This window comes from Nomascus leucogenys, chromosome 4 (genome assembly GCF_006542625.1).
Source record: "Nomascus leucogenys isolate Asia chromosome 4, Asia_NLE_v1, whole genome shotgun sequence".
Taxonomy (NCBI): Eukaryota; Metazoa; Chordata; class Mammalia; order Primates; family Hylobatidae; genus Nomascus; species Nomascus leucogenys.
Window position 1 is genome coordinate 138342071 of NC_044384.1, and position 20620 is coordinate 138362690.

Genomic DNA, 20620 nt, shown 5'->3' on the forward strand with positions numbered 1-20620 from the left:
AGGCATGAGCCATTGCACCCGGCCAGTATCTCATTTTTGAATCACTGAATATTTTCCAGTTTTTTTATAAACTACTTCCCTGTTTAGCACATAGGTTAATAAATGTATTTTTTTTTAAAGTTTTTTCCTGCTACTGGATTTTTTATTTTAAGTAATTGGGATCTGCTTAGTCCATTTGTGTCGCTATAAAAAATACCTGAGGGTGAGAAATTTATACAGAAAATTGGTTTATTTGACTCATGGTCCTGCGAGCTGTACAAGAAGCATGGTGCTGGCATCTGCATCTGGTAAGGGCCTCAGGCTCTTCCACTCGTGGCAGAAGGGAAGGGGAGCTGGTGTGTGCAGAGATCACATGGCTAGAGAGGAAGCAAAAGACAGCTGGGGAGAAAGGTTCCACGCTCTTTTTAAAAAATTGATTAATTTATTTGTAGAGATGGTGTCTCTCTATGTTACTCAGGCTGGTCTAGAACTCTTGGCCTCAAGCAATCCTCCTGCCTTGGACTCCTGAAGTTCTGGAATTACAGGCATGTGTCACCATGACCAGCCTAAGTTCTTTTTAACAACCAGTTCTCACAGGAACTAATAGAACCAGACCTTACCCCACCCACCCCCAAGGAGAGCCTTACTCTACTCATGAGAGATCACCCCATGATCCAAACCCCTCCCATTAGACCCCACCTCCAACATCGGGGATCAAATTTCCACATGAGATTTAGAGGGGACAACATCCAAACCATAGCAGGAGTATAGTAATTGTGTGGCTTTCAGACCCTGCTCTATTATAATCCTTGAAAAAGAAAAAAAGACATTGTTTTCATGTTTTTATTTTTAAATATGCTACAAATACTTTCTTTTGTTAATTCCAAAAGATAGATAATTAGATTAAGTTGTACCCAGTACAAAGGTTAGAGTTATGCAAAGAGGATCTGAACTTCTCTTAATGAAGAGTTAATAGGCAAGTTTTTATCCCATTTCGTACAGAGCAGAAATCATAAGACCAAATATCCCAAATGGATATTAGCAAGAAATTTAAGATAATAAAGCAGCATTTTATTCTAGTGCTCATATTTGAAACTAGAATTCATCTGACATAGTGCCAATTTAATAACTTAAAACCTGAACCAGCCTTTTGTCAGCCCTAATAATAAGGTTATAGAATTAAACAATGGGCCAGGCATGGTGGCCCACGCCTGTAATCCCAGCACTTTGGGAGGCCAGGGCAGGCGGATCATGAGGTCAGGAGCCCGGCCACCATGGTGAAACCCTATTTCTATTAAAAATGCAAAAGATTAGCTGGGTGTGCTGGCGTGCACCTGTAATCCCAGCTACTCAGGAGGCTGAGGCAGGAGAATTGCTTGAACCTGGGAGGTGGAGGGTGCAGTGAACCGAGATCACACCACTGCACTGCAGCCTGGGTGACAGAGTGAGACTCCACCTCAAAAAAAAAAAAAAAAAAAAAAAAGAGAATTAAACAATGGTTGGAGAAGGATAAGGAAAAAAGTTGGTGTATTAATCCGCTCTTGCATTGCTATAAAGAACTACCCGATACTGGGTAATTTATAAAGAAAAGAGGTTTAATTGACTCACAATTCCTCACACTGTACAGGAAGCACGGCTGGCAAGGTCTCAAGAAACTTAAAATCAGGGCCAGGCACGGTGGCTCACGCTTGTAATCCCAGCACTTTGGGAGGCCTAGGCGGGCGGATCACGAGGTCAGGAGATCGAGACCACGGTGAAACCCCGTCTCTACTAAAAACACAAAAAAATTAGCCCGGCGTGGTGGCGGGCGCCTGTAGTCCCAGCTACTCGGAGAGGCTGAGGTAGGAGAATGGCGTGAACCCGGGAGGCGGAGCTTGCAGTGAGCCGAGATCGCGCCACTGCACTCCAGCCTGGGCGACAGAGAGAGACTCTGTCTCAAAAAAAAAAAAAAAAGAAACTTACAATCATGTCGGAAGGCAAAGGGGAAACAGGCACATCCTACATGGCTGGAGCTGCAGGAAGAGGGCGAGAGGAAAGGTGCTACACACTTTTAAACAAAAAGATTTTCTAAGAACTCACTCACTATCAGGAGAACAGCAAGGGGGAAATCCACCCCCATGATCCAATCACCCCCAGCAGACCCCTCCTCCAACACTGGGGATTACAATTCAAGATGAAATTTGGGTGGGGACACACATCCAAACCATATCACTTGGGTGGGAAGAAACAGATGATAAGGGAAAAGTTGTGGAGAGAATGATGTTTGCAAGCGTTCTTTGCCAGTGGAGGGCGGGGCAGGCAAGGGAGGCGAAAATGGGATCTTAATTATAATGCAAAATTTATCTTTAAGACCAGGTGTCTTTTACATGCTTACAATATGTTACTTTCACTTTTTTTTAGTGTTTTTTATATTGTTGATGTGCTTCTAATCAGAAACAGTTTTATAAACTACACAGCTACTAAACCAATTACGTTTGAGCCTGATGAAAGGTATCCCCATTATAAGTATAAATAGACCGTTAGCATCACTGCTGATTGATGAAGAATTCCAGGTCTGCAAAAGCCAGCTCTATTTTAAGTGCTCCTTGTCAGCACCCAGCTTTGGAGTTAACCTCACTCAATTGTGTTTCTTTGCAGGAGAGAGATTACATGAGGCTAAACCAGAGAGCATTCAATCCTTGTGAAATCTTGTGAAAGTATATAAACACTTTCTAGTGTGGTCATAAAAACTATGATTTCTCCCTTTACTCTGTTAAGTGCACTCTTAATTAGCAAAGGTGTTCAGAAAGAAGACAGGGAAGGTTCAGCCGGCCAGGGACTGACATGTAGAAAGGGAAAATGTGTCCATGGCTTACCTTTGTGTTAATGTTTCCTGCTCCCTTAAGATTAATCATTAGGCATCTCAAGGATGATCAGTGTTCAACTACTTCTTTAAGCCCATCTTCCAACTAGGTGTTTTGTTTGTTTCTTACTAGCAATTAAAAACCATACCAATATCTGTAGTTTCTAACTTCCTTTTTTCCTACTGTTATCTATGGCAAAGGATATGTGCAGAAAAGAGAAAATGTGAGTCCTGAAGAGGCTGGATAGAAGAGAAGGGCAGAACATGAACTTAACTAAGTTAAAACCCTCGGTTCAAAACTTGACATGGACACTTACTAATGGTGAGATCTTGGTCAATTAAATGACCTTGTCTCTGTTTGACTTCACTTCCTCATACATAGAATGATATAGTAACATTATCCCTTTGGTTGTTGATATTATATTAGTTGGCCAAGCACAATGGCTCATGCCAGTAATCCCAGAAATTTGGGAGGCAGAGGCAAGAGGATCACTTGAGGCCAGCAGTTTCAGACCAGCCTGGAAAACACAGCAAGACCCCTTCTCTGAAAAAAAATAATAATAATAATTAGCTGAGTGTAGTGGTGCACACTAGTCTGAGCTACTCAGGAGGCTGAGGCAAGAGGATCACTTGAGCTCAGGAGGTTGAGGTTACAGTGAGCTATGATCACACCACTTGCACTCCAACCTGGATGACACAAAAAGACCCTGTCTCTAAAAATAAATTAACCTAATTTAATTTAAAAAGATTATTAATAAGTTAGTAAGTGCCAAGTACTTAGAAAACTGCCTGGCAAAGAGCAAGTGCAGAGTCACAGTGACTGCTAAGTAAGTGTTGCCTATTCCCCCATGTCACAGAAGCAACTTATCATCACTTTTCCTAGTTATTCACAAAATGCTGGCCACTTTGAGGACCATAACTGGACTCTTGACTACAACTTATTTCTCTGACTTTGCTTTCTCAATCCTCTTTCCACTCTCCTCAACTTCTGCCTGCCCTTGAAAATGCAATCCTCTTAAAGGTCCTAATTTGAACTTCTTCCTTTCCTTCTGTACTTTCTCCCTATTTATCAGCTCCCAGTGCCTTTAATTCAGGCCCTCCCTACCCCTCATTCCCCTCACCACATACCAGACACAGCCCGATACAGATGCGATCTTTATGCCTCAGTGATATTGGTCAAAAAAGTACTGACCATAGCCATGTCATCTCTATCTTTTCTCCTAGAATTCGAATTTATTTCCTTCTCTCTTCATCTCCTATCTTCTACCCAGCTTTTGATAAATAATTATTGAAAATGTTTTGTAAAATGTTTAGTTAGCAAAGCAATCTTATCTAACTTCTAAAGTTATATGTAAATCTCAGTTAACCATGCTATGTCTATAAAGCCTGTGCTTTTATGTTGAATATTCAAATTATTTTATGGGTTTTCCAGAGAAAATTAGTATTGAAGCAATTCAGTCTGGACACTAACGTTTTCATACTTGCTAGTTAATTATCCTCCCATCTATGTTTACAAACAAAAATGTGGCTTATTGCTAATGTTATTACTTAACCTTCCTTATAATTGATTTGAGACTTTTCAGCATTAGTCTAAATTGAAAATATGACAGTGCTACAAACTACATCTCACAGAAAGCTCAGAATTCATTGACCCATTTTGAAATATAGTTTTCTGGAACCAAGGTAGACCTTAACCGTACATAAATGATTTGTAAGACTTTTTTCACTTATTACAGTCTATGCCTCGGATAACTCTCCACACAGGAAGAGAGTGGGGAGAGAAATGAAATTTCAATGCTCATTCATAGAAGAAAAAAAAGGAATAGATTCAATTAAGAATCCAACAGAAAATACAAGAAACCCTTAACATAAGATTATTTGAGAAGGGATTACTTATACAGGGACTATTTGCAAAGTTGTATGATAGGAGAAACACAAGGGATACTACAGTCACTGGGGGGTTAGTAGCGGCTGAGCTGATCACCCAAGGCCCAAACGACCAGAGAAGGAAGCAAGTAACAAAACCCAGAGAGGAGAAAGTCTGCAAAGTCAGCTGCCCTAAGAAAACCAATGACCTTAGGTGAAAAGTCACAGCCTGTTCCAGGCAATCGTGCCAGGTGGGATCCAGAGGAGTAGACAATCCAATCTCACTCTCCTCCCCTTCTGTCTCCTTCTACGGCTTGCCATGGGCCCAACCTACCAGGAAGCCAAGAGGAATAAAGACCCTGTTGATGGAATCCATATAAAGCGTTCTCATATAAATTATCATCCAGACTGGGACACTTTTGAGGGTTAAGAAAGTTGTTAAAATTAATTACCATTATTGTAAAAAAAATAAACACGCTACTCAACAATTATCTAACTATATAATTATAGCTTTATACAATACAGTAAATGGCAAAACCACAATAGCAAGAACTCACCTATGACTCTGTATATACTAGGACAAAACTGCTGTACCTGTTTGTCCTGCATATCTCACATCCACCTAACCCACATTGCCCTTCCACCTTGTCAGACTCTGTGAGTCCTACAGGCTGCTGCAGGCACCAGACCACACTGGCTGGTAGATCAAGTGGCTGGTAGGGAGGCCCGGTTGGACACTTCCATCACCAGCAGAAATCAGAAAGGGTTAGCTGTCCCTAACCACTTGTGTCTGAGTGCACTTTGTTAAGCCAGTGGGCAACCTGCGTGCTGTTCTTGAAAGGGAGGTGTTGGTTAGATTACATCCGAAAGGGGTCAGGGAAGGAGAGGCTGTTTATCACTTAGTAGTCGTTCAGATTTAACCCCATATTAAAGCAAGAACTTTGTTCTGTGCACATGCATCTCACACAATACTAGACAAGACTATAGAAGCTGGAAATACAAACCCACACTGAATAATTTTAATGTAACTATTAATAACTTTGTCATCAAAAATGAACATTTTGAGATAAATGTTAAACTGATCAAGAGATCTGTTAAACCAAGATTATCCCAGGCAAACCTGAGCATATGACTCCCTGTTTCCATCCAGGTCACCCTTCCTGCACAGAGGATGGGATAGAAAGGAAATCTGGGTGAGGGAAATGGGCAGCAAATGGAAATTAACAAACAAAATACGGGGACTTAGGTCATCAATGGAGTAGAAGAAATTGAGTTGGGCTTCTGTGATTTAAGGAGAGAGGTCACAGAATAGTTACCATGTTATCAAGCGCAGGCAATTGAAAGGCCCCAACATCAAGTTCATCTCTAAATTAACCTGTCTTTCTGACATCATAGGGCAGACTCCTCTTACATTTTATACACAGATTCAGACATGTACCTCAGAGGTGCCAACAAGAACATCTCTTCTGCCCAAGCATTCGTCCTCAAAGAGCAGAATGTTTATAGAGATCTCAATGTTAACACAATTTACCACTTTGAAAGCACCAAATGTTTGGCTATTATTTGATCATCATCCTGATTCCAGAAACCTCTCGTGAAATTTTTGATCAGTTTCTTTTTATTATTAACATTTATGGACCGGGCGCGGTGGCTCACGCTTGTAATCCCAGCACTTTGGGAGGCCGAGGCGGGTGGATCACGAGGTCAGGAGATCGAGACCACGGTGAAACCCCGTCTCTACTAAAAATACAAAAAAAATTAGCCAGGTGTAGTGGCGGGCGCCTGTAGTCCCAGCTACTCGGAGAGGCTGAGGCAGGAGAATGGCGTGAACCCGGGAGGCGGAGCTTGCCGTGAGCTGAGATCGCGCCACTGCACTCCAGCCTGGGTGACAGAGCGAGACTCCGTCTCGAAAAAAAAAAAAAAAAAAAAAAAAACATTTATGTATGTATGCATGTATGCATGTATGTATGTATGTGGAGACAGGTTCTCGCCATCTTGTTCATGCTGGTCTCGAACGCCTGGGCTCAAGGGATCCTTCTGCCTCAGCCTACCAAAGTGCTAGGGTTCCAGGCATGAGCTACTGCACCAGGCCATTCATCAGGTTCTGTTAGTCTTCAGTGTCATAAACTTCTTCCTTAGTTCCCAATCACTTACAGTAGATTCTGCACACACTCAGGCCTGAAGTGATGAGTTTCATTAGAGCTGCAGAACATTAGAATACCTTTACTTTCAGCCAAAATAAAAACCTATATTTTACTGATCCTGGTATCATGGTGTACATTTTAGGTTAGACCACACATAATATATATCAAATTTGTGGGTGGTTACCACTACAATGAATATCTCCCTGTAATAAAAATGTTTCTGGGCTCCAGCCAAGAGCCCAGTTTATGAAGTCATATTTGATAAGGATAAATTCCAATTCAGTGAACAAGATTACGGTTTGTCATAAAGATATTTATGTATATCATTTAAGTAGTTTTAATCTGTATTCTTGTTGTGGTTGTGATCTAATGGTTTATGTTTTGAGCTTCTACGGTTTGTCATAAAGATATTTATGTATATCATTTAAGTAGTTTTAATCTGTATTCTTGTTGTGGTTGTGATCTAATGGTTTATGTTTTGAGCTTCTACGAGGAGCTTGGATCTACCAAAAGTTTTTAAGTTGGATGTTACAAAATGGTGAGAATATCAGCAAATGTTTGGTAATACAGATGAACATGCAGGCATTGAATTATTAAAATGCAACTAAGCTTATATTTGAATATAATTGGTAGTAATTAACCTGACCAAGATGCATATGAGTAAATGCTTTATCTCTCAGCTTTCTAAGAGACTAAGTGAAAATACACAAAACAAATAGATTGAAAATATATGTTGTTTTATTAGCTAGATATTATACACTATTCTGTTAAGCTGTAAACCAATACGTTACCTCTATTTTTATCCAAGTCTATTGGCCAATATTATATGTATATTACACATATATTTATAATATATGCATACATTATAGATGTATAATATATATGTATATTATAAATATACGTGTAATATAATTATATTATAAATATATGTATAATATATATCTATATATGTATATTATATGTATAATTATATGAATATATTTCAATAATTTATGAATAGTGTATGGAATTCACTTTAATTTCAGGAAATTTCAGTAAGTGATAAATCCTGTGAAGAGGTCTGATTAAATGCAAGTGGTGGCCCCAGGGATCTCCTACAACTCAGAAGTCACCCAAAGGTCACATGAGAGCAGAATATAAACGTTCCACATTTTCTGGTACAGGGATCACTTCCACTTATGCCCTCAGGTCCTGCTGCTCCAAGACGTACAGAACTGGGAGCCTGCTCCTCTGTATGGAGACCCAAGGAGAATATCATCACTGGCTTACCTAAAAGGACAGAGAATAGGCCCATCTAGTAATAGCTAGTTTGGGGTGACAGACCTCAAATTAAAGGTGAGGGAGAAGGATTATATCCTCCACACTGAGCTTTATAAAACTTAAGGAAAACAGCTAAAAAAAAAAGAAAAATGTTTTTCAAAATCTCACAGAAAATAATTTAAAATTGTTCAACATAAATAAAGGAGAAATAAACATGTGGAAACAAGTTAATCAGACTGGAGGAAGAGGAGGACTCAGAGACAGAGAACCTATACTTGCTTTGCATTATTTCCAAATAAATACATACAGTAGTTGCCTTTTAATCTCATATTAACAAATACAACAGTAGGAATAGTTCACAATCATGGAGCTGTGTGATAATCCCTTCCCATGCAGCAATTTCATTTAACCCTCACAAATAGCCCCAGGATGTAGATACTATATCTACCCCTATCTCACTGAGCTCGGAGAGTTCCAGAAAAGTGCCAGAAATCATCACGCTAATTAGTGGCAGTAAGAAACCTCGTACATGTTCATATCCACCTCTAATTTTTTGTTTCAGTCTTCAGTGTGGATTCACAATTAGATTACTTCTTTTCACAGCATGTCTTCAATTTCTTTTCTGCAGTTACTGCACTTAGCAAAAGACTGTGTAGGTAGTGAGTACTTTGCATGACTCTTAATGATTAACTAGACCTAGGCACATGAGGATGAGGATCTCAGAGCACATTACTACAGAATGAGCATTCTAGGAAGAAGAAAGAGAATCTAAAGCATTTTAAGGAAAACAGTGCTGTGAGTAAAAATCTTCAGCAGGGACGTTGCCTCAGTAATGCCCAGGAAGTCCTGTGAGAAGGAGCATTTTGCATCAGCAAAAAGCTACGATTCAGACTTCATGGACAAAATGAATCATGATGAGGATTGTAACATCGAAGGAGAGATAAATTGCTGGTTGACATCATCCACCAAAAAGAAGGATCAACAGCCATTTTGAGTCAAGTGCTCTCTGAATAAGTTAATTATCTTGAGTATCATCTTCACTGGAAATAAGCCTACATGTCTACATTACTCCTTAATTGTGAACTTTCATAGATCAGACTTAAAAAACAAAAACTACCATGAATAGTCAGTATTTCTAAGTGGCTACCACAGGCAAATCATCATACAGAACAATAAAATAATAATTTTGAAGAATTTGCAAATTTAAGGAGGTATATATAATACAGAGAGAATGAATATATTCATATGCAGTACTTAAATATATTCATTAATTTTAATAGGCATTTTTTCTTTTAGCAATGTTCAATTGGAATAAACTTTAATAGTAACATAAAGACATGATTTATTAAATTGTGAAGACTTTATAAGATGAAAATATGTCTGAAGGATATGTCATGAATAAGTCATCAATTGTAAATTTCTTAGAGATATAGAATATTATCATTAAAAATTCAATAAAGACAGAGAAGAGTTAAGTTAATGTGGCCCACTCATGGGGCTCTTTCTGTTTATCTACTTGCTAAAGAAATTATTTTTAAAAAACTTAGAATAATGATTAGTATTTATTTTAGACCATGTTTCCAAATAAAAGTGGCCTCAACCAGAGCTTTGTCAACCTGAAATTCAACATTTAGCTACCTGAAGACAGCATGGAGTAACATATTCTGCAGGATTTGTTGAAGATAGAGTCACCAGCTTTAAATACAGTAAATGTCAGTGTTTTGAGAAGGAAAAGAAAAAATTTTCAAGGTCAGAATCCCAACTGTCATTCTTATTTAGTGAAGGGTCATCTCATCTCTGCTAAAGATAAACTACAGACATACATACCTGTGAGCAGCACCAAAATATCCCTTAAGAATCAACTTTGCCTTTGTTCAAATGTTCAAACATCTATTTAAGCTGAGACCCCAAATTTCTACACCAGATAGTATAAAGAAAGCTATAATTTCAGTCTACAAAAACTGAAAGACAGCTGTTAAAGTCAGTGATTTTAGGAGGGGAATAAATCTCAATATTGCTGATAACTTTTATTAAATAAGATGTGTCCTTTTTTGGGAAATAAGAAGGATACACAGCGTGAATGACGTTTCTCAGCTATTTGTGCATGCATTTATTAATATTTCACTTTGGTTATAAAGGCAATCCTTAAAGCAGCACATCATCTCTTCCTTCTGAAACTGAATTTCCATTGTCTTCTATGATCTGGTTAAGAAACTAAGTTAAGTTGGAATCATGAACACTAGGAGGGATGAAGCCATGATGACCTTTGGCTTCATCAGTCTTATGAATAATGGTATAGTAGGCAGGGTTATAAAGCCACATTCTAGTCGAGTTTCCATCTGGCCACAAAAAGCCCTGTAGTATTGGGCAAGTCACTTAACCTGTCTGGGTCTCAACGTCCTCACAGGCAAAATGACAAAGAGATAAATCAGTGTTTTGCAAAATATAGTACATACAGTACTAATGGTATATCAACTGATACTGGGGTAAACATTCTGAATTTTTATAATTATGTATCCTAGTGTGTATTATGAGTAATACGACCCACAAATCAAACCCATAAATGTACTCATTTCTATTGTTTAGAACAAGTAAAAAATAGAAAATGTATTTAAATTTGATTTTATTAAATTATTAAGTAAATAATTTGTAGATGATACATGTATATAGTAAAAATTCTGAAGGTGGTATGTGAAGAACTGAAGATTGGGAAACACGAATGAATGATCTCTAAATCCCTCTCCATCAAGAAGAGACTATATTTTTAATGAAAGAATGATGACTGTCAAAGCTAGAGAATTACTTTGTAAACCAAAATAGATGATATCAGATTGCCAATCAGACACAGCTTTTCAATAAAATTCTTTGTTCAAATGAAAGCAGACTGAAATCATTGACTGGCTAACAATATCACAGAATGGCGTGATTTCAAAAGAGTCTTTAAATGAAGAAGAGATGAAAACAAACTCATTTTCCCATGTACCTTCTTTTCTTTCATGCTGTCTTTCATGTCTTCCCAAAAAATGTGAATCCCAAAATGCTTCCTGTTGCCCATGTGCCCACAATGGGCTCTTGTGCTCTCATCTGAGACAGAGGCTGTTCCATCACTGAAGGATATTTTCTTGCAATTTCTAAGGACAGAATTACTTATTTTGGAATTTCTCTGCAATTATTTTTTTGAGGAACATATTTTTGTGGGAAAAAAAGTGAATGTTTTAAAGGGAAAGGAGTAAATTACTCTGTCACTGATTTTTCTATGAATTAAGCCACTTTTTAAAAGGCAAATAAAGAAAACTTCTATAGACTTAAACAGTACTCCAAACACTTCTGTGCAAACATCTTGAATATTGGAAATCATGTAAAAGAAAGCTCTGACTATAAAAAGAGAAAGCACAAAATAGATAGTGCTCTGTTTATGTACTGCAGGACAAAAAAAAAAATTTGCTTCATGGAACATAGGAGAACTTACATACTACCATAGCTGCCAGTTGTTTGAAGAGATTGGCCGATAAGGTCCTTCTTAATGTTAGTATTCTATGTTCCTGATTCTAAAGAACTAAGAGGAAAATATTTCATACAAGTGAGGAAAATGATATAATAAAAATAACATATTAAAGAAAATTAATAGAAATATTTCATTTCATTTCTAAAATAGAAAAACATATTCTTAAAATCAGAGAAAATAGAAAAAAAACATATTCCTAAAATCATCAAGAAGAAATTGGTTCAATCAGAATGTTTCAATTGACAAGACATTCAGATTGTCAATTGTCATGGATTCAGATATGATGTCTATTATTTATGATGCTATTTACGTAGCAGCTTCTGTGCGGTTGGTGTGAGCTCCTAAAAGGTGTCCATCTGAGGTTCTCCTGGAAGTGCAGAATGCCATTTCAGCAGCAGACCAAAAGAATCAACATATGTTTAGAACATTTCCATGTGGCATGTCAAAATCAGCATTTCCCCAACCATCTTTCACATCCAAAAGCACAAACAGGCATGCACACAGTCTAATCTCCCACATACAGCTTTAAAAGCTCCCATTAGAAGAAAGCAAATTGTTTCCTTCTCTTTTACTAAAACAGCTTTCTTAAATGGCTTTTAAAAAATTCGACTGTATTAATAAAACACCTTAATTGGCCAACTTCAATGAAAATCTTTACATGTGGAGAAATATTAAAGGGTCTCAGTATAGGGAGTCAGAGTGGTTGGGAGCCATAGAAAATGTTGCTATCTTATTATTTAAATATCCTAGAGAAGAAAAACAAAAGACTATGGATGATTTTTCTCCCCTTTCATTTGGAAGTCATTTGTAGACTTTCCTTTGTTCCATTGAGAAATAAGAGAAAAAAATATATAAGTTACAGCGAACCGATATGGCCAGCAGGAAAATCCTGTTTAATTGCTTTATTGCAAGAAATGTTAAATCACTTCCTGAGGATGCAGTTCAAATGAAACATATGGCAACTATTAGCAAAAGCCCCTAATGAATTCAAAAATATGCCTTTTATTGGAGCTTTCTCATAAGCATCAATCATACGTTATTTAAATTGTATATACAAGTAGGCATTTGGTGTTTCAGTTCCACAAATATTGATGAACACCTACTCTGTACCACACTATACAGTCAGCTTGAGTGAAATGCATTTCTGAGCCCAGAAATAGATATGACATGATGGGGTCCAGGACATGGACCCAAATCTATCCAAGTCTCTTCACAGAAAACAAGGATGAGAAGAATCCCCCAATCAATGCCTCCTGCCCAAGGGTTTCATGCCCAAGAAAACCATTTCATTTCTACTTGGATAGTTCTAGTGATCTATATTCTTTGCACTCCTTTTAATGCCACACCACTGATGTGACTAATCATTCACATTCAGCATCCATTCTTTGCCTTTTTTGTAACTTCTTTGATTAGATTGTGAATTCCACAAAGAAGAAAACTTTACTAAGAGTTTTTGTATCTAGGATAATGTGAGGCTTGTAATGAAGAATTAGCAATCAGCTTTAACTAACTGTAGAGCAAGTGTCAGCATTTTTGAATTGTTTCTAATGCCGTTCATCTCTGGAAAATTTCAGAAATTTAACAATTTAATATATTTATTCATAAACAACTTTGTAGAGAGACAATTCTGCCTGAAATTCAAAGATAAATCATTGGAGGAATATCCACCTGTTATCACTATGTGGTTTTACTCTTAAAAAGAAGTTATAAAATTCTAGGAATACTACAGTTTGACTATCCTTTCTCTACATCGCAATACGGTCTTTGAAGTTATGTAATGGAAGTGAGCTTTGGTACCTTAAAAGTCATGCGGAGTGTGGTGAGACTCTAAAGTAATTGGCATTAGCTACATGAAATATGGACATTGGCCATAAGGAGGCTAAAATATATTTTTGCTTGATACCCCAACTCACTGATTATCATTTTTGTTAAATATTTACTTACACATGCTTGGTTATATACTCTTGAAATCAAATAAACTATAAAAAAGGCTTGTTTTTGTCACTGGTCAACTTGTTATGTGGGGCAAAGCATTCAACTTGACTTAAGTGCGTTTGCCATGAAAAGAGAGGGCTTCTTTAGACAATGTCTAAATATCCCATACAAAAGATTCCTGTACAGGTATTTTGTGTTCTAAGTAAATGTCTTATCATAAGACCAATCCAAACTTTTTTCCTCCTTCATTTCAAAATAAGTCTGTTTAGTGTGACTCAGAGGCGAGCACGCCTGTGTTGTGCCTTGCTTCCGTTAGTGACAGTATGACCTCACAAAAGTTACTTTACCTTCCAGGACTTCACAGCGCGTTCTAAAGATGTGCTGAATTTCCGCAGGCAAAAGCTTAAAACTGGGTCGTACACATACTAAGCACCCAGTAAGCGCTGGCTATTTTTATCCTGAGGAACTTTCTCCAGGAACATTCTTTAATTACCTGTCACCAACTTTTCCAGTCTTGTTGATAAAAGAAGGGTTTCTGTCTTATTTTTCTGTTCGTTTGCTTTTCACAAAAGAGAGAATGTACTTTAAAACTCCCGATCAGGGGTAAATTTCAGGGCTAGACTTAACATTTAATGCACAGTTTTGATTTAATTTTATTTTTAAATATGTTTTTAAGAGACACATAGAAAGTAAACAAACATTACCAAAACTGTAGGATCACTTGTAAAAGGAGGAAATTGCTTTCCTCTAGTATTGAATCACAGAAGTTCTTGAAGAAGAAAAGTCAAATGACTTTTTAATAAATGAAAGAATGCCCAGGAAATGCCGGCAGCCTGTGCCATTTTTTGGAAGCCCTGATCTCTGGGCCTGATCCCCCAAGCTGCCATTCAATCTATACGTCTGCATCTTTGGAAGCATGCGGAGACACGGTTCACACCCAGAGAACAGTGCTGAACAACTAAACGTAGATTAAGATTGAGTCAAAATATGCTTTCAGTATAAATTAATCTTGCCAAAGTAACCCCCCCATCTCTACTTTTTTTTTTTTTTTTTTTTTTGACAGAGTCTCGCTCTTTCACCCTGGATGGAGTGCAATGGTGTGGTCTTGGCTCATTGCAACCTCTGTCTCCTGGGTTCAAGAGGTTCTCCTGCCTCAGGCTCCTGAGAAGCTGGCATTACAGGCACCTGCCACTATGCCCGGCTAATTTTTGTATTTTTAGTAGAGGCAGGGTTTCACCATGTTAGTCAGACTGGTCTCGATCTCCTGACCTCAGGTGATCCACCCGCCTCAGCCTCCCAAAGTGCTGGGATTACAGGGGTGAGCCACCGTGCCCAGCCTCTACTTTTTGTCCATAAGGAAATCTTTAACTTAGTTGAATAATTGCATCAATCACCAAATCCCCTAAATCCCAAAGGTGAAGATCTCAGCAGTAATCAATACTTCACAAGGATATAGACGTCTTGATATTTGCTGTTTCTAGAAATGAAGATTGATGCTCTTTTCTTGGGCTGATCCACAACAGAGGTGCGCTTGGGCCTCTCTCTCTCTCTCTTTCACACACACACACACAAACACCCATTTGAGTGTGCTTTTCTGACTTCAACTCTGAGGATGTTGTCCCTGAAGAAATGAAGAAATATCACATTTGGCTCTATCCTGTGGTCAGTGGTTATGAGGTAGAAGGCATCAAATCCCAATGGGTCAGTTAATACATCCTCAACCACATTTTATACGTGAGTAACTGAGATGAATGAGAACCAGAAAGTCAACTTGCTTCATCTGTTCAGGCGTATCCACAAGCAGTAGAACTAGACAGTTAAGCTTTAAGTTCTTGGAAAGATCTCATTCTGAACGCTATTTTTAAAAATAATAATAGTGATAAATGCTGGGGACTGAGATTCTAAATCTTTTACATCAGTCAACTAACCCACTGGACCAAGGCCCATTTTAATAAATAGTAAGAGTGGCTTTTCGCTGAAGATCTGGTATGCTTTATAGAGGCTGCGTCCTTTAGTTCTTCCAGCAATCCTCTGAAGTAGATGTGATTATCTAGATGCGATTAATAAAGAAGGAACCTGCGCCTTGAGAGGTAAGATACCTCACTGGCGTGCACAGAGAAAATAAGCAACAGGGAAGAGATTTGAAACGCCCGGAAACTAACCAATTTTCTTCTGTCTCCCAAAAATAGGACCAGAAAATTTTAACTACAAAAATTCTACCCCAATTCGAAGTGTTTTTAGATTCATTCACTGCCAATGTTTTGTTTGTTTGTTTGTTTGTTTGTTTGAGATGGGGTCTGACTCTGTTGCCCAGGCTGGAGTCTGTAGCACGATCATAGCTCACTGCAGCTTTGAACTCCCTGGGCTCAGGTGATTCTGCTACCTCAGCCTTCCAAGTGGCTGGGACTACAGGTGCATGCCACCATGCCCGGCCAATTTTTTATTTTTTGTAGAGATGGGGTTTCACCATGTTGTTCTGGCTGGTCTGAAACTCCTGGGCTCAATGATCTGCCTGCCTCTGCCTCCCAAAGTTCTGGGATTATAGGTGTGAGCTACCATGCCCAGCCTATTGCCAGTGTTAAAGATAGTAGGGATATACATTTGTTTGAGTCTGTCTTCCGATAAGAAAATAATCAGAAGATGATTTACAGTTATGAAACACATATCTAGTGATTTTACTGATAGTTCCAAAATGCTAATTTTTCTATTGGCAGGCTCTATTTAATTTTTGCTTCATTAGTTATACTTCATTTTATTTCTAACGATGCTTTTTGATGTTTCTTCTTAATAATACCACAACTTTTGTGTCTTTTTTTTTTTTCCAGGCTATTCCAGGTATTTCAGAGAAGGAAAAGGCTGGTAAGTTGACATTTTGGTTATGTTTTGTCGCCAATCTATTTCAGAATAAATTTCACCTTAAAATAGGCATTTTATTAAATATATAAAATGTATGCAGCTCATGAATATCTGGGAAAATGTTGTTTAAATTCTGTAAGAGAAATTTGTTTTGCTCAATATATAAGAAAAATATATGTGGTTTTCAAACATAATGACATTGTGTTAGAATAAGGTACGTGTTTCTTGGGGTCTTTCTTGTAACTGCAACCACAGTTTTTTTCTTAAGTAAAAGAATTAGATGTTGATCAATATTCTGAGGAATGAATTTGGAAACTAGTTGTTATTAATTACCAAGGTTTATTTTCATTCATAATGACTTAGTAGCCACAGAAAAAGATGTAATTGATGCTTAAAAGTGACGCTACACTATCAAAAATATAGTGATGAAGCAATGTGAATAATTGTATTGAAGAAAAAATACAGTATTTTTCTACGCTCTGTGCTTTAATTATAATTTTTAACAGTATTATGGGAAATGGACAAGGACTGATGAGAAACGAAAATATGAAAAATTAGACTTGGATTGGTAGATCTACGTGTTTTTAAAAAATCATACTGTCTTATGTGTTCTGTGTAATAAAAACCAAAACAGGTTAAAGGTATATTATCTAACTTGAAGTACATCACTTAGTTTATAGACATTTGTGATTTTTAAGAGCTATATTAAAAGTTTATAATCTCATCTTAGAGAAAATATTACAATTTCAAATGACTTTACACTAAAGCATTAGAGTTTGTCTGGCGGGGGTGTTTGCTGTCTATGTCAGTGATCTTATTTTTGCTGCTAGATAGTTTTCACATAGAATTTTCCTAGTTTGTGTCCTTCTGTGAGCTCAACTTTTCTCTCATGTTTAGGCTGTATCTCGTTTCTTCATTTTAATAATGTTGAAAAGTATCTCTTCAGAATAGGGGTAAATATTGAACTGGCATCATATGTCAGCTCAAGAGAAAGATCACACAACATAACAACGTACTAATATCATAAAGATTAATATCAGGTTGGTGCAAAAGTAATTGTGGTTGTGGCCATTGAAAATAATTGCAGTTTTGGCCATTACTTTCAATGGCCAAACCGCAATTATTTTTGCACCAATATATTTACCATATATTGAATGGATTTAAAGTTTTAAATCTCCAGTATCTTAAATAGCTGTCCCCATGATTCGCTGCAATTTAAACAAAGTATATCACAGAACAAAGTTGTCATCCTATTCCAGAACATCAGTAAGTTTTTTCACACCCCAAGAAGAAAATGAGGATGTGAGTTGTTGGCTGGTCAGGAGGGGAAAGAAGGAACAGAAATGCCATGGCTGGAGGAGACAGGAAGGCAGAGAGTTCTCTTTCTCTTCTTCCGGTTAAATGGCTTAAGTTTGACAGGGAGAAGTACTTCATTCTGTCAAGCTTCTCAAATATTGTGAAAATATTTTTATTTTTATTTTTTTTGAGATGGAGTCTCACTCTGTTGTCCAGGCTGGAGCACAGTGGTATGATCTTAGCTCACTGCAACCTCCACCTCCCAGATTCAAGCCATTCTCCTGCCTTGGCCTCCTGAGTAGCTCGGATTACATGCCTGCGCCACCACGCCTGGCTAACTTTCCTATTTTTAGTAGAGACGGGGTTTCCCCATGTTGGCCAGGGTGGTCTCAAACTCCTGAGCTCAGGTGATCCGCCCGCCTCGGCCTCCCAAAGTGCTGGGATTACAGGTGTGAGCCACCGCACCCAGCCTGAAAATATTTTTAAAACAAAGAAGTAATTAGAGAACATAAAAATAATGTAAGCACTACTTTTTTATCATAATCCTGGAAATTTTCCTCCTTAAGAACAACAATTTTTTTAATGAAATCAACAGTCCCTCCTTACATAATCATTCTGAGTCATTTCTATACGGCTGAGGCACACATAAAAGAATCGACAGATTAAATTTTCAGAGGTTCCATAAGATGACATATATGATCTCCTCAGGCCCCAGGCACCGGGATGCCCCATCTCAGATACTTAGCAACTCAGGATGAAATGATTTGAGCAAAATCTGACTTCTGCTCTTTATGAAAATATTAGAATGACTGGAATTTACTCCAGAATGCATTTTTATTTAGTTTCTGGAGGATATGCTGATATATTTAGAAGAAAATGTAATTTTATTTGATCATTTAAGAAAGAAAGGATTTTTTTCAAGGCAGTGAATTTACCTGTCAAGACAAATGCTCATGTTTGAATATTTTATGAATCATGGTAACAAATATGACAATTCAAAAGAGAATGTGATTTATTTCAAAAGTTTTAAGTACCGTAACAGTCTAAGCAATATAATTCTTGTATTTCTAAACTTTATTATTTGAAACATTAAAAATATTTTGACTGTTCTTTATACAAATATAAATCTCGTTTCTTTCATGTCTTTATGAATCTCTGTTTGTAAGCTTCCACTAGACAGAGGAATGGCCATGAAGACAGGAGACCCACTCAATCTTCTCGGGGTTAATTGAGCTCTTAAATGGGATTAAGCTTCATACCAGCCCCTAAGGCCTGTCTTTTTTTTTTTTTTTTTTTTGTATCTTTCTAAATGAATGTAGCCTGTTGTTCTTTATTAAGAAAGTCTATTTTTAATCTGTGTGACCTCTCATCCAAGCTAACTGGAACCAACTCTACCATGCTTTGTGAAGCTCTAAATGAAATCATTTGGGGCACATTCCATTAATAATCCTTGAACTGCAGTTGTGTGATTGCTCTGTGTGTCCTGTAAGTAGCTGTCTTCTATTCTGATCCATGTTGCTATGATAATACAGCTCGGTGGGGTCATTTCTGCTGCTTGTCTCCTGCCCTGTGATGACAAAAATCTTCAAAGGGAGGCAAGTTTGAAACAGCCTTTTATGGATTCAGTCACTTCACAAATACTTACTGAACAGCAACATGTTCTAGGCATTCTGTTAGGTTCTATTGAGGAAGCAGTTATGAATAAGGCATGGTCTCTGCCCCGTAGGAACTCAAACTCTAGTTGGAGGATATCCCATCAGGCAGGCATCCCTCCTTCTCCTCTTCTCAATTGAGAATTTCTTAACTCTGCTTATTCAAAAAGCTTCCCAGGCAAGGAATCAAATCAAAGTATTGTCTTCAGGAAACTCTGGATGAGAATGTGCCTTCTTAGGATATGAGACAGAATCCAACCAACTTCTTTTTTAAATAATCAGAACTGATCACACTAGTATTGATATGTGTAATTGTATCCAATAAATATCATTTTCATATAACTTCCATCATGTCGCTGGAGTCTGTATGCCTCAACCTTTTTGGCACCAGGAACCAGTTTCATGGAAAACAATTTTTCCACAGAGTGGAGTGGGGGATGGTTTCAGGATTAAATTGTTCCACCTCAGACCTTAGATCATCATAAGGAATGCACACCCTGGATCCCTCACATGTGCAGTTCCCAATAGGATTCATGCTTCTCTGAGAATCTAATGCTGCTGCTGATCTCACAAGACCCAGAGCTCAGGAGGTAACGTTCGCTTGCCCACCGCCCATCTTCTGCTTTGCAGCCCGGTTCCCAACAGATCACAGACCGGTACTGGTCCAGGGCTTGGGGGTTAGGCACCCCTGCTCTAAAGAGTGTACCAGTCCCATTGGAATATCCTCCAGCACATCTGCTTCCTATCTGTACGGCCTTGCGCAAGTCTCTTAACTACCTCATCTCCCTCATTTCCAGAACACAAATCAAGAATCTGTCATGTTATTGACGTAAGGCAACAATACTTGGTACAAACTAAGTCCCGAAAAATGGTAGCTGTTTTTTATGATAATTGGTTGGTGCTTACAGGACAAATAGACACCGGCTGCATCACTGACGTCCTTGTGTGTTCCACAAGTCCTAAAATGCTTCCTCGTGGTACTAACAGCTGAACAGCTGTCCTTGTGGAAGAAGAAAGATCACTTTCTCCATGAGTCTTCTGAATGAGTTAATTCAAAGATTGTCACAGTATAGACAGAGTTGATCACATTTTAACCTCTCTTTAGAGATTTTTTTTTTTTTTTTTTTTTTTGTCTATTAGACTGAAATTCTCTCCTGGAAACAGATAATATTTGATTTTCAAAAAAAGATTCGTTTCAGAGAAATGTTTATGCTGTGTCCCATTTTCCTGTGACTCCATTATCCTCCTGAATGCACAGTCCCTGAGGTCATCAGATCCTATCTAT

General features: G+C 37.8%; 1 protein-coding gene across 1 annotated transcript in view; it reads left to right on the forward strand.

Annotated features, from left to right (window-relative positions):
• The window catches only part of LOC115834823 (rho GTPase-activating protein 7-like), a 211947-nt gene extending 194900 nt beyond the window's left edge, over positions 1 to 17047 (forward strand). Inside the window, exon 5 of the mRNA XM_030812351.1 lies at positions 16357 to 17047. Coding sequence (XP_030668211.1) covers positions 16357 to 16476 — 120 coding nt within the window. The 3' untranslated portion in view covers positions 16477 to 17047. The remainder of the gene's footprint in view (positions 1 to 16356) is intronic.
• The last annotated feature ends 3573 nt before the right edge of the window (positions 17048 to 20620 follow it).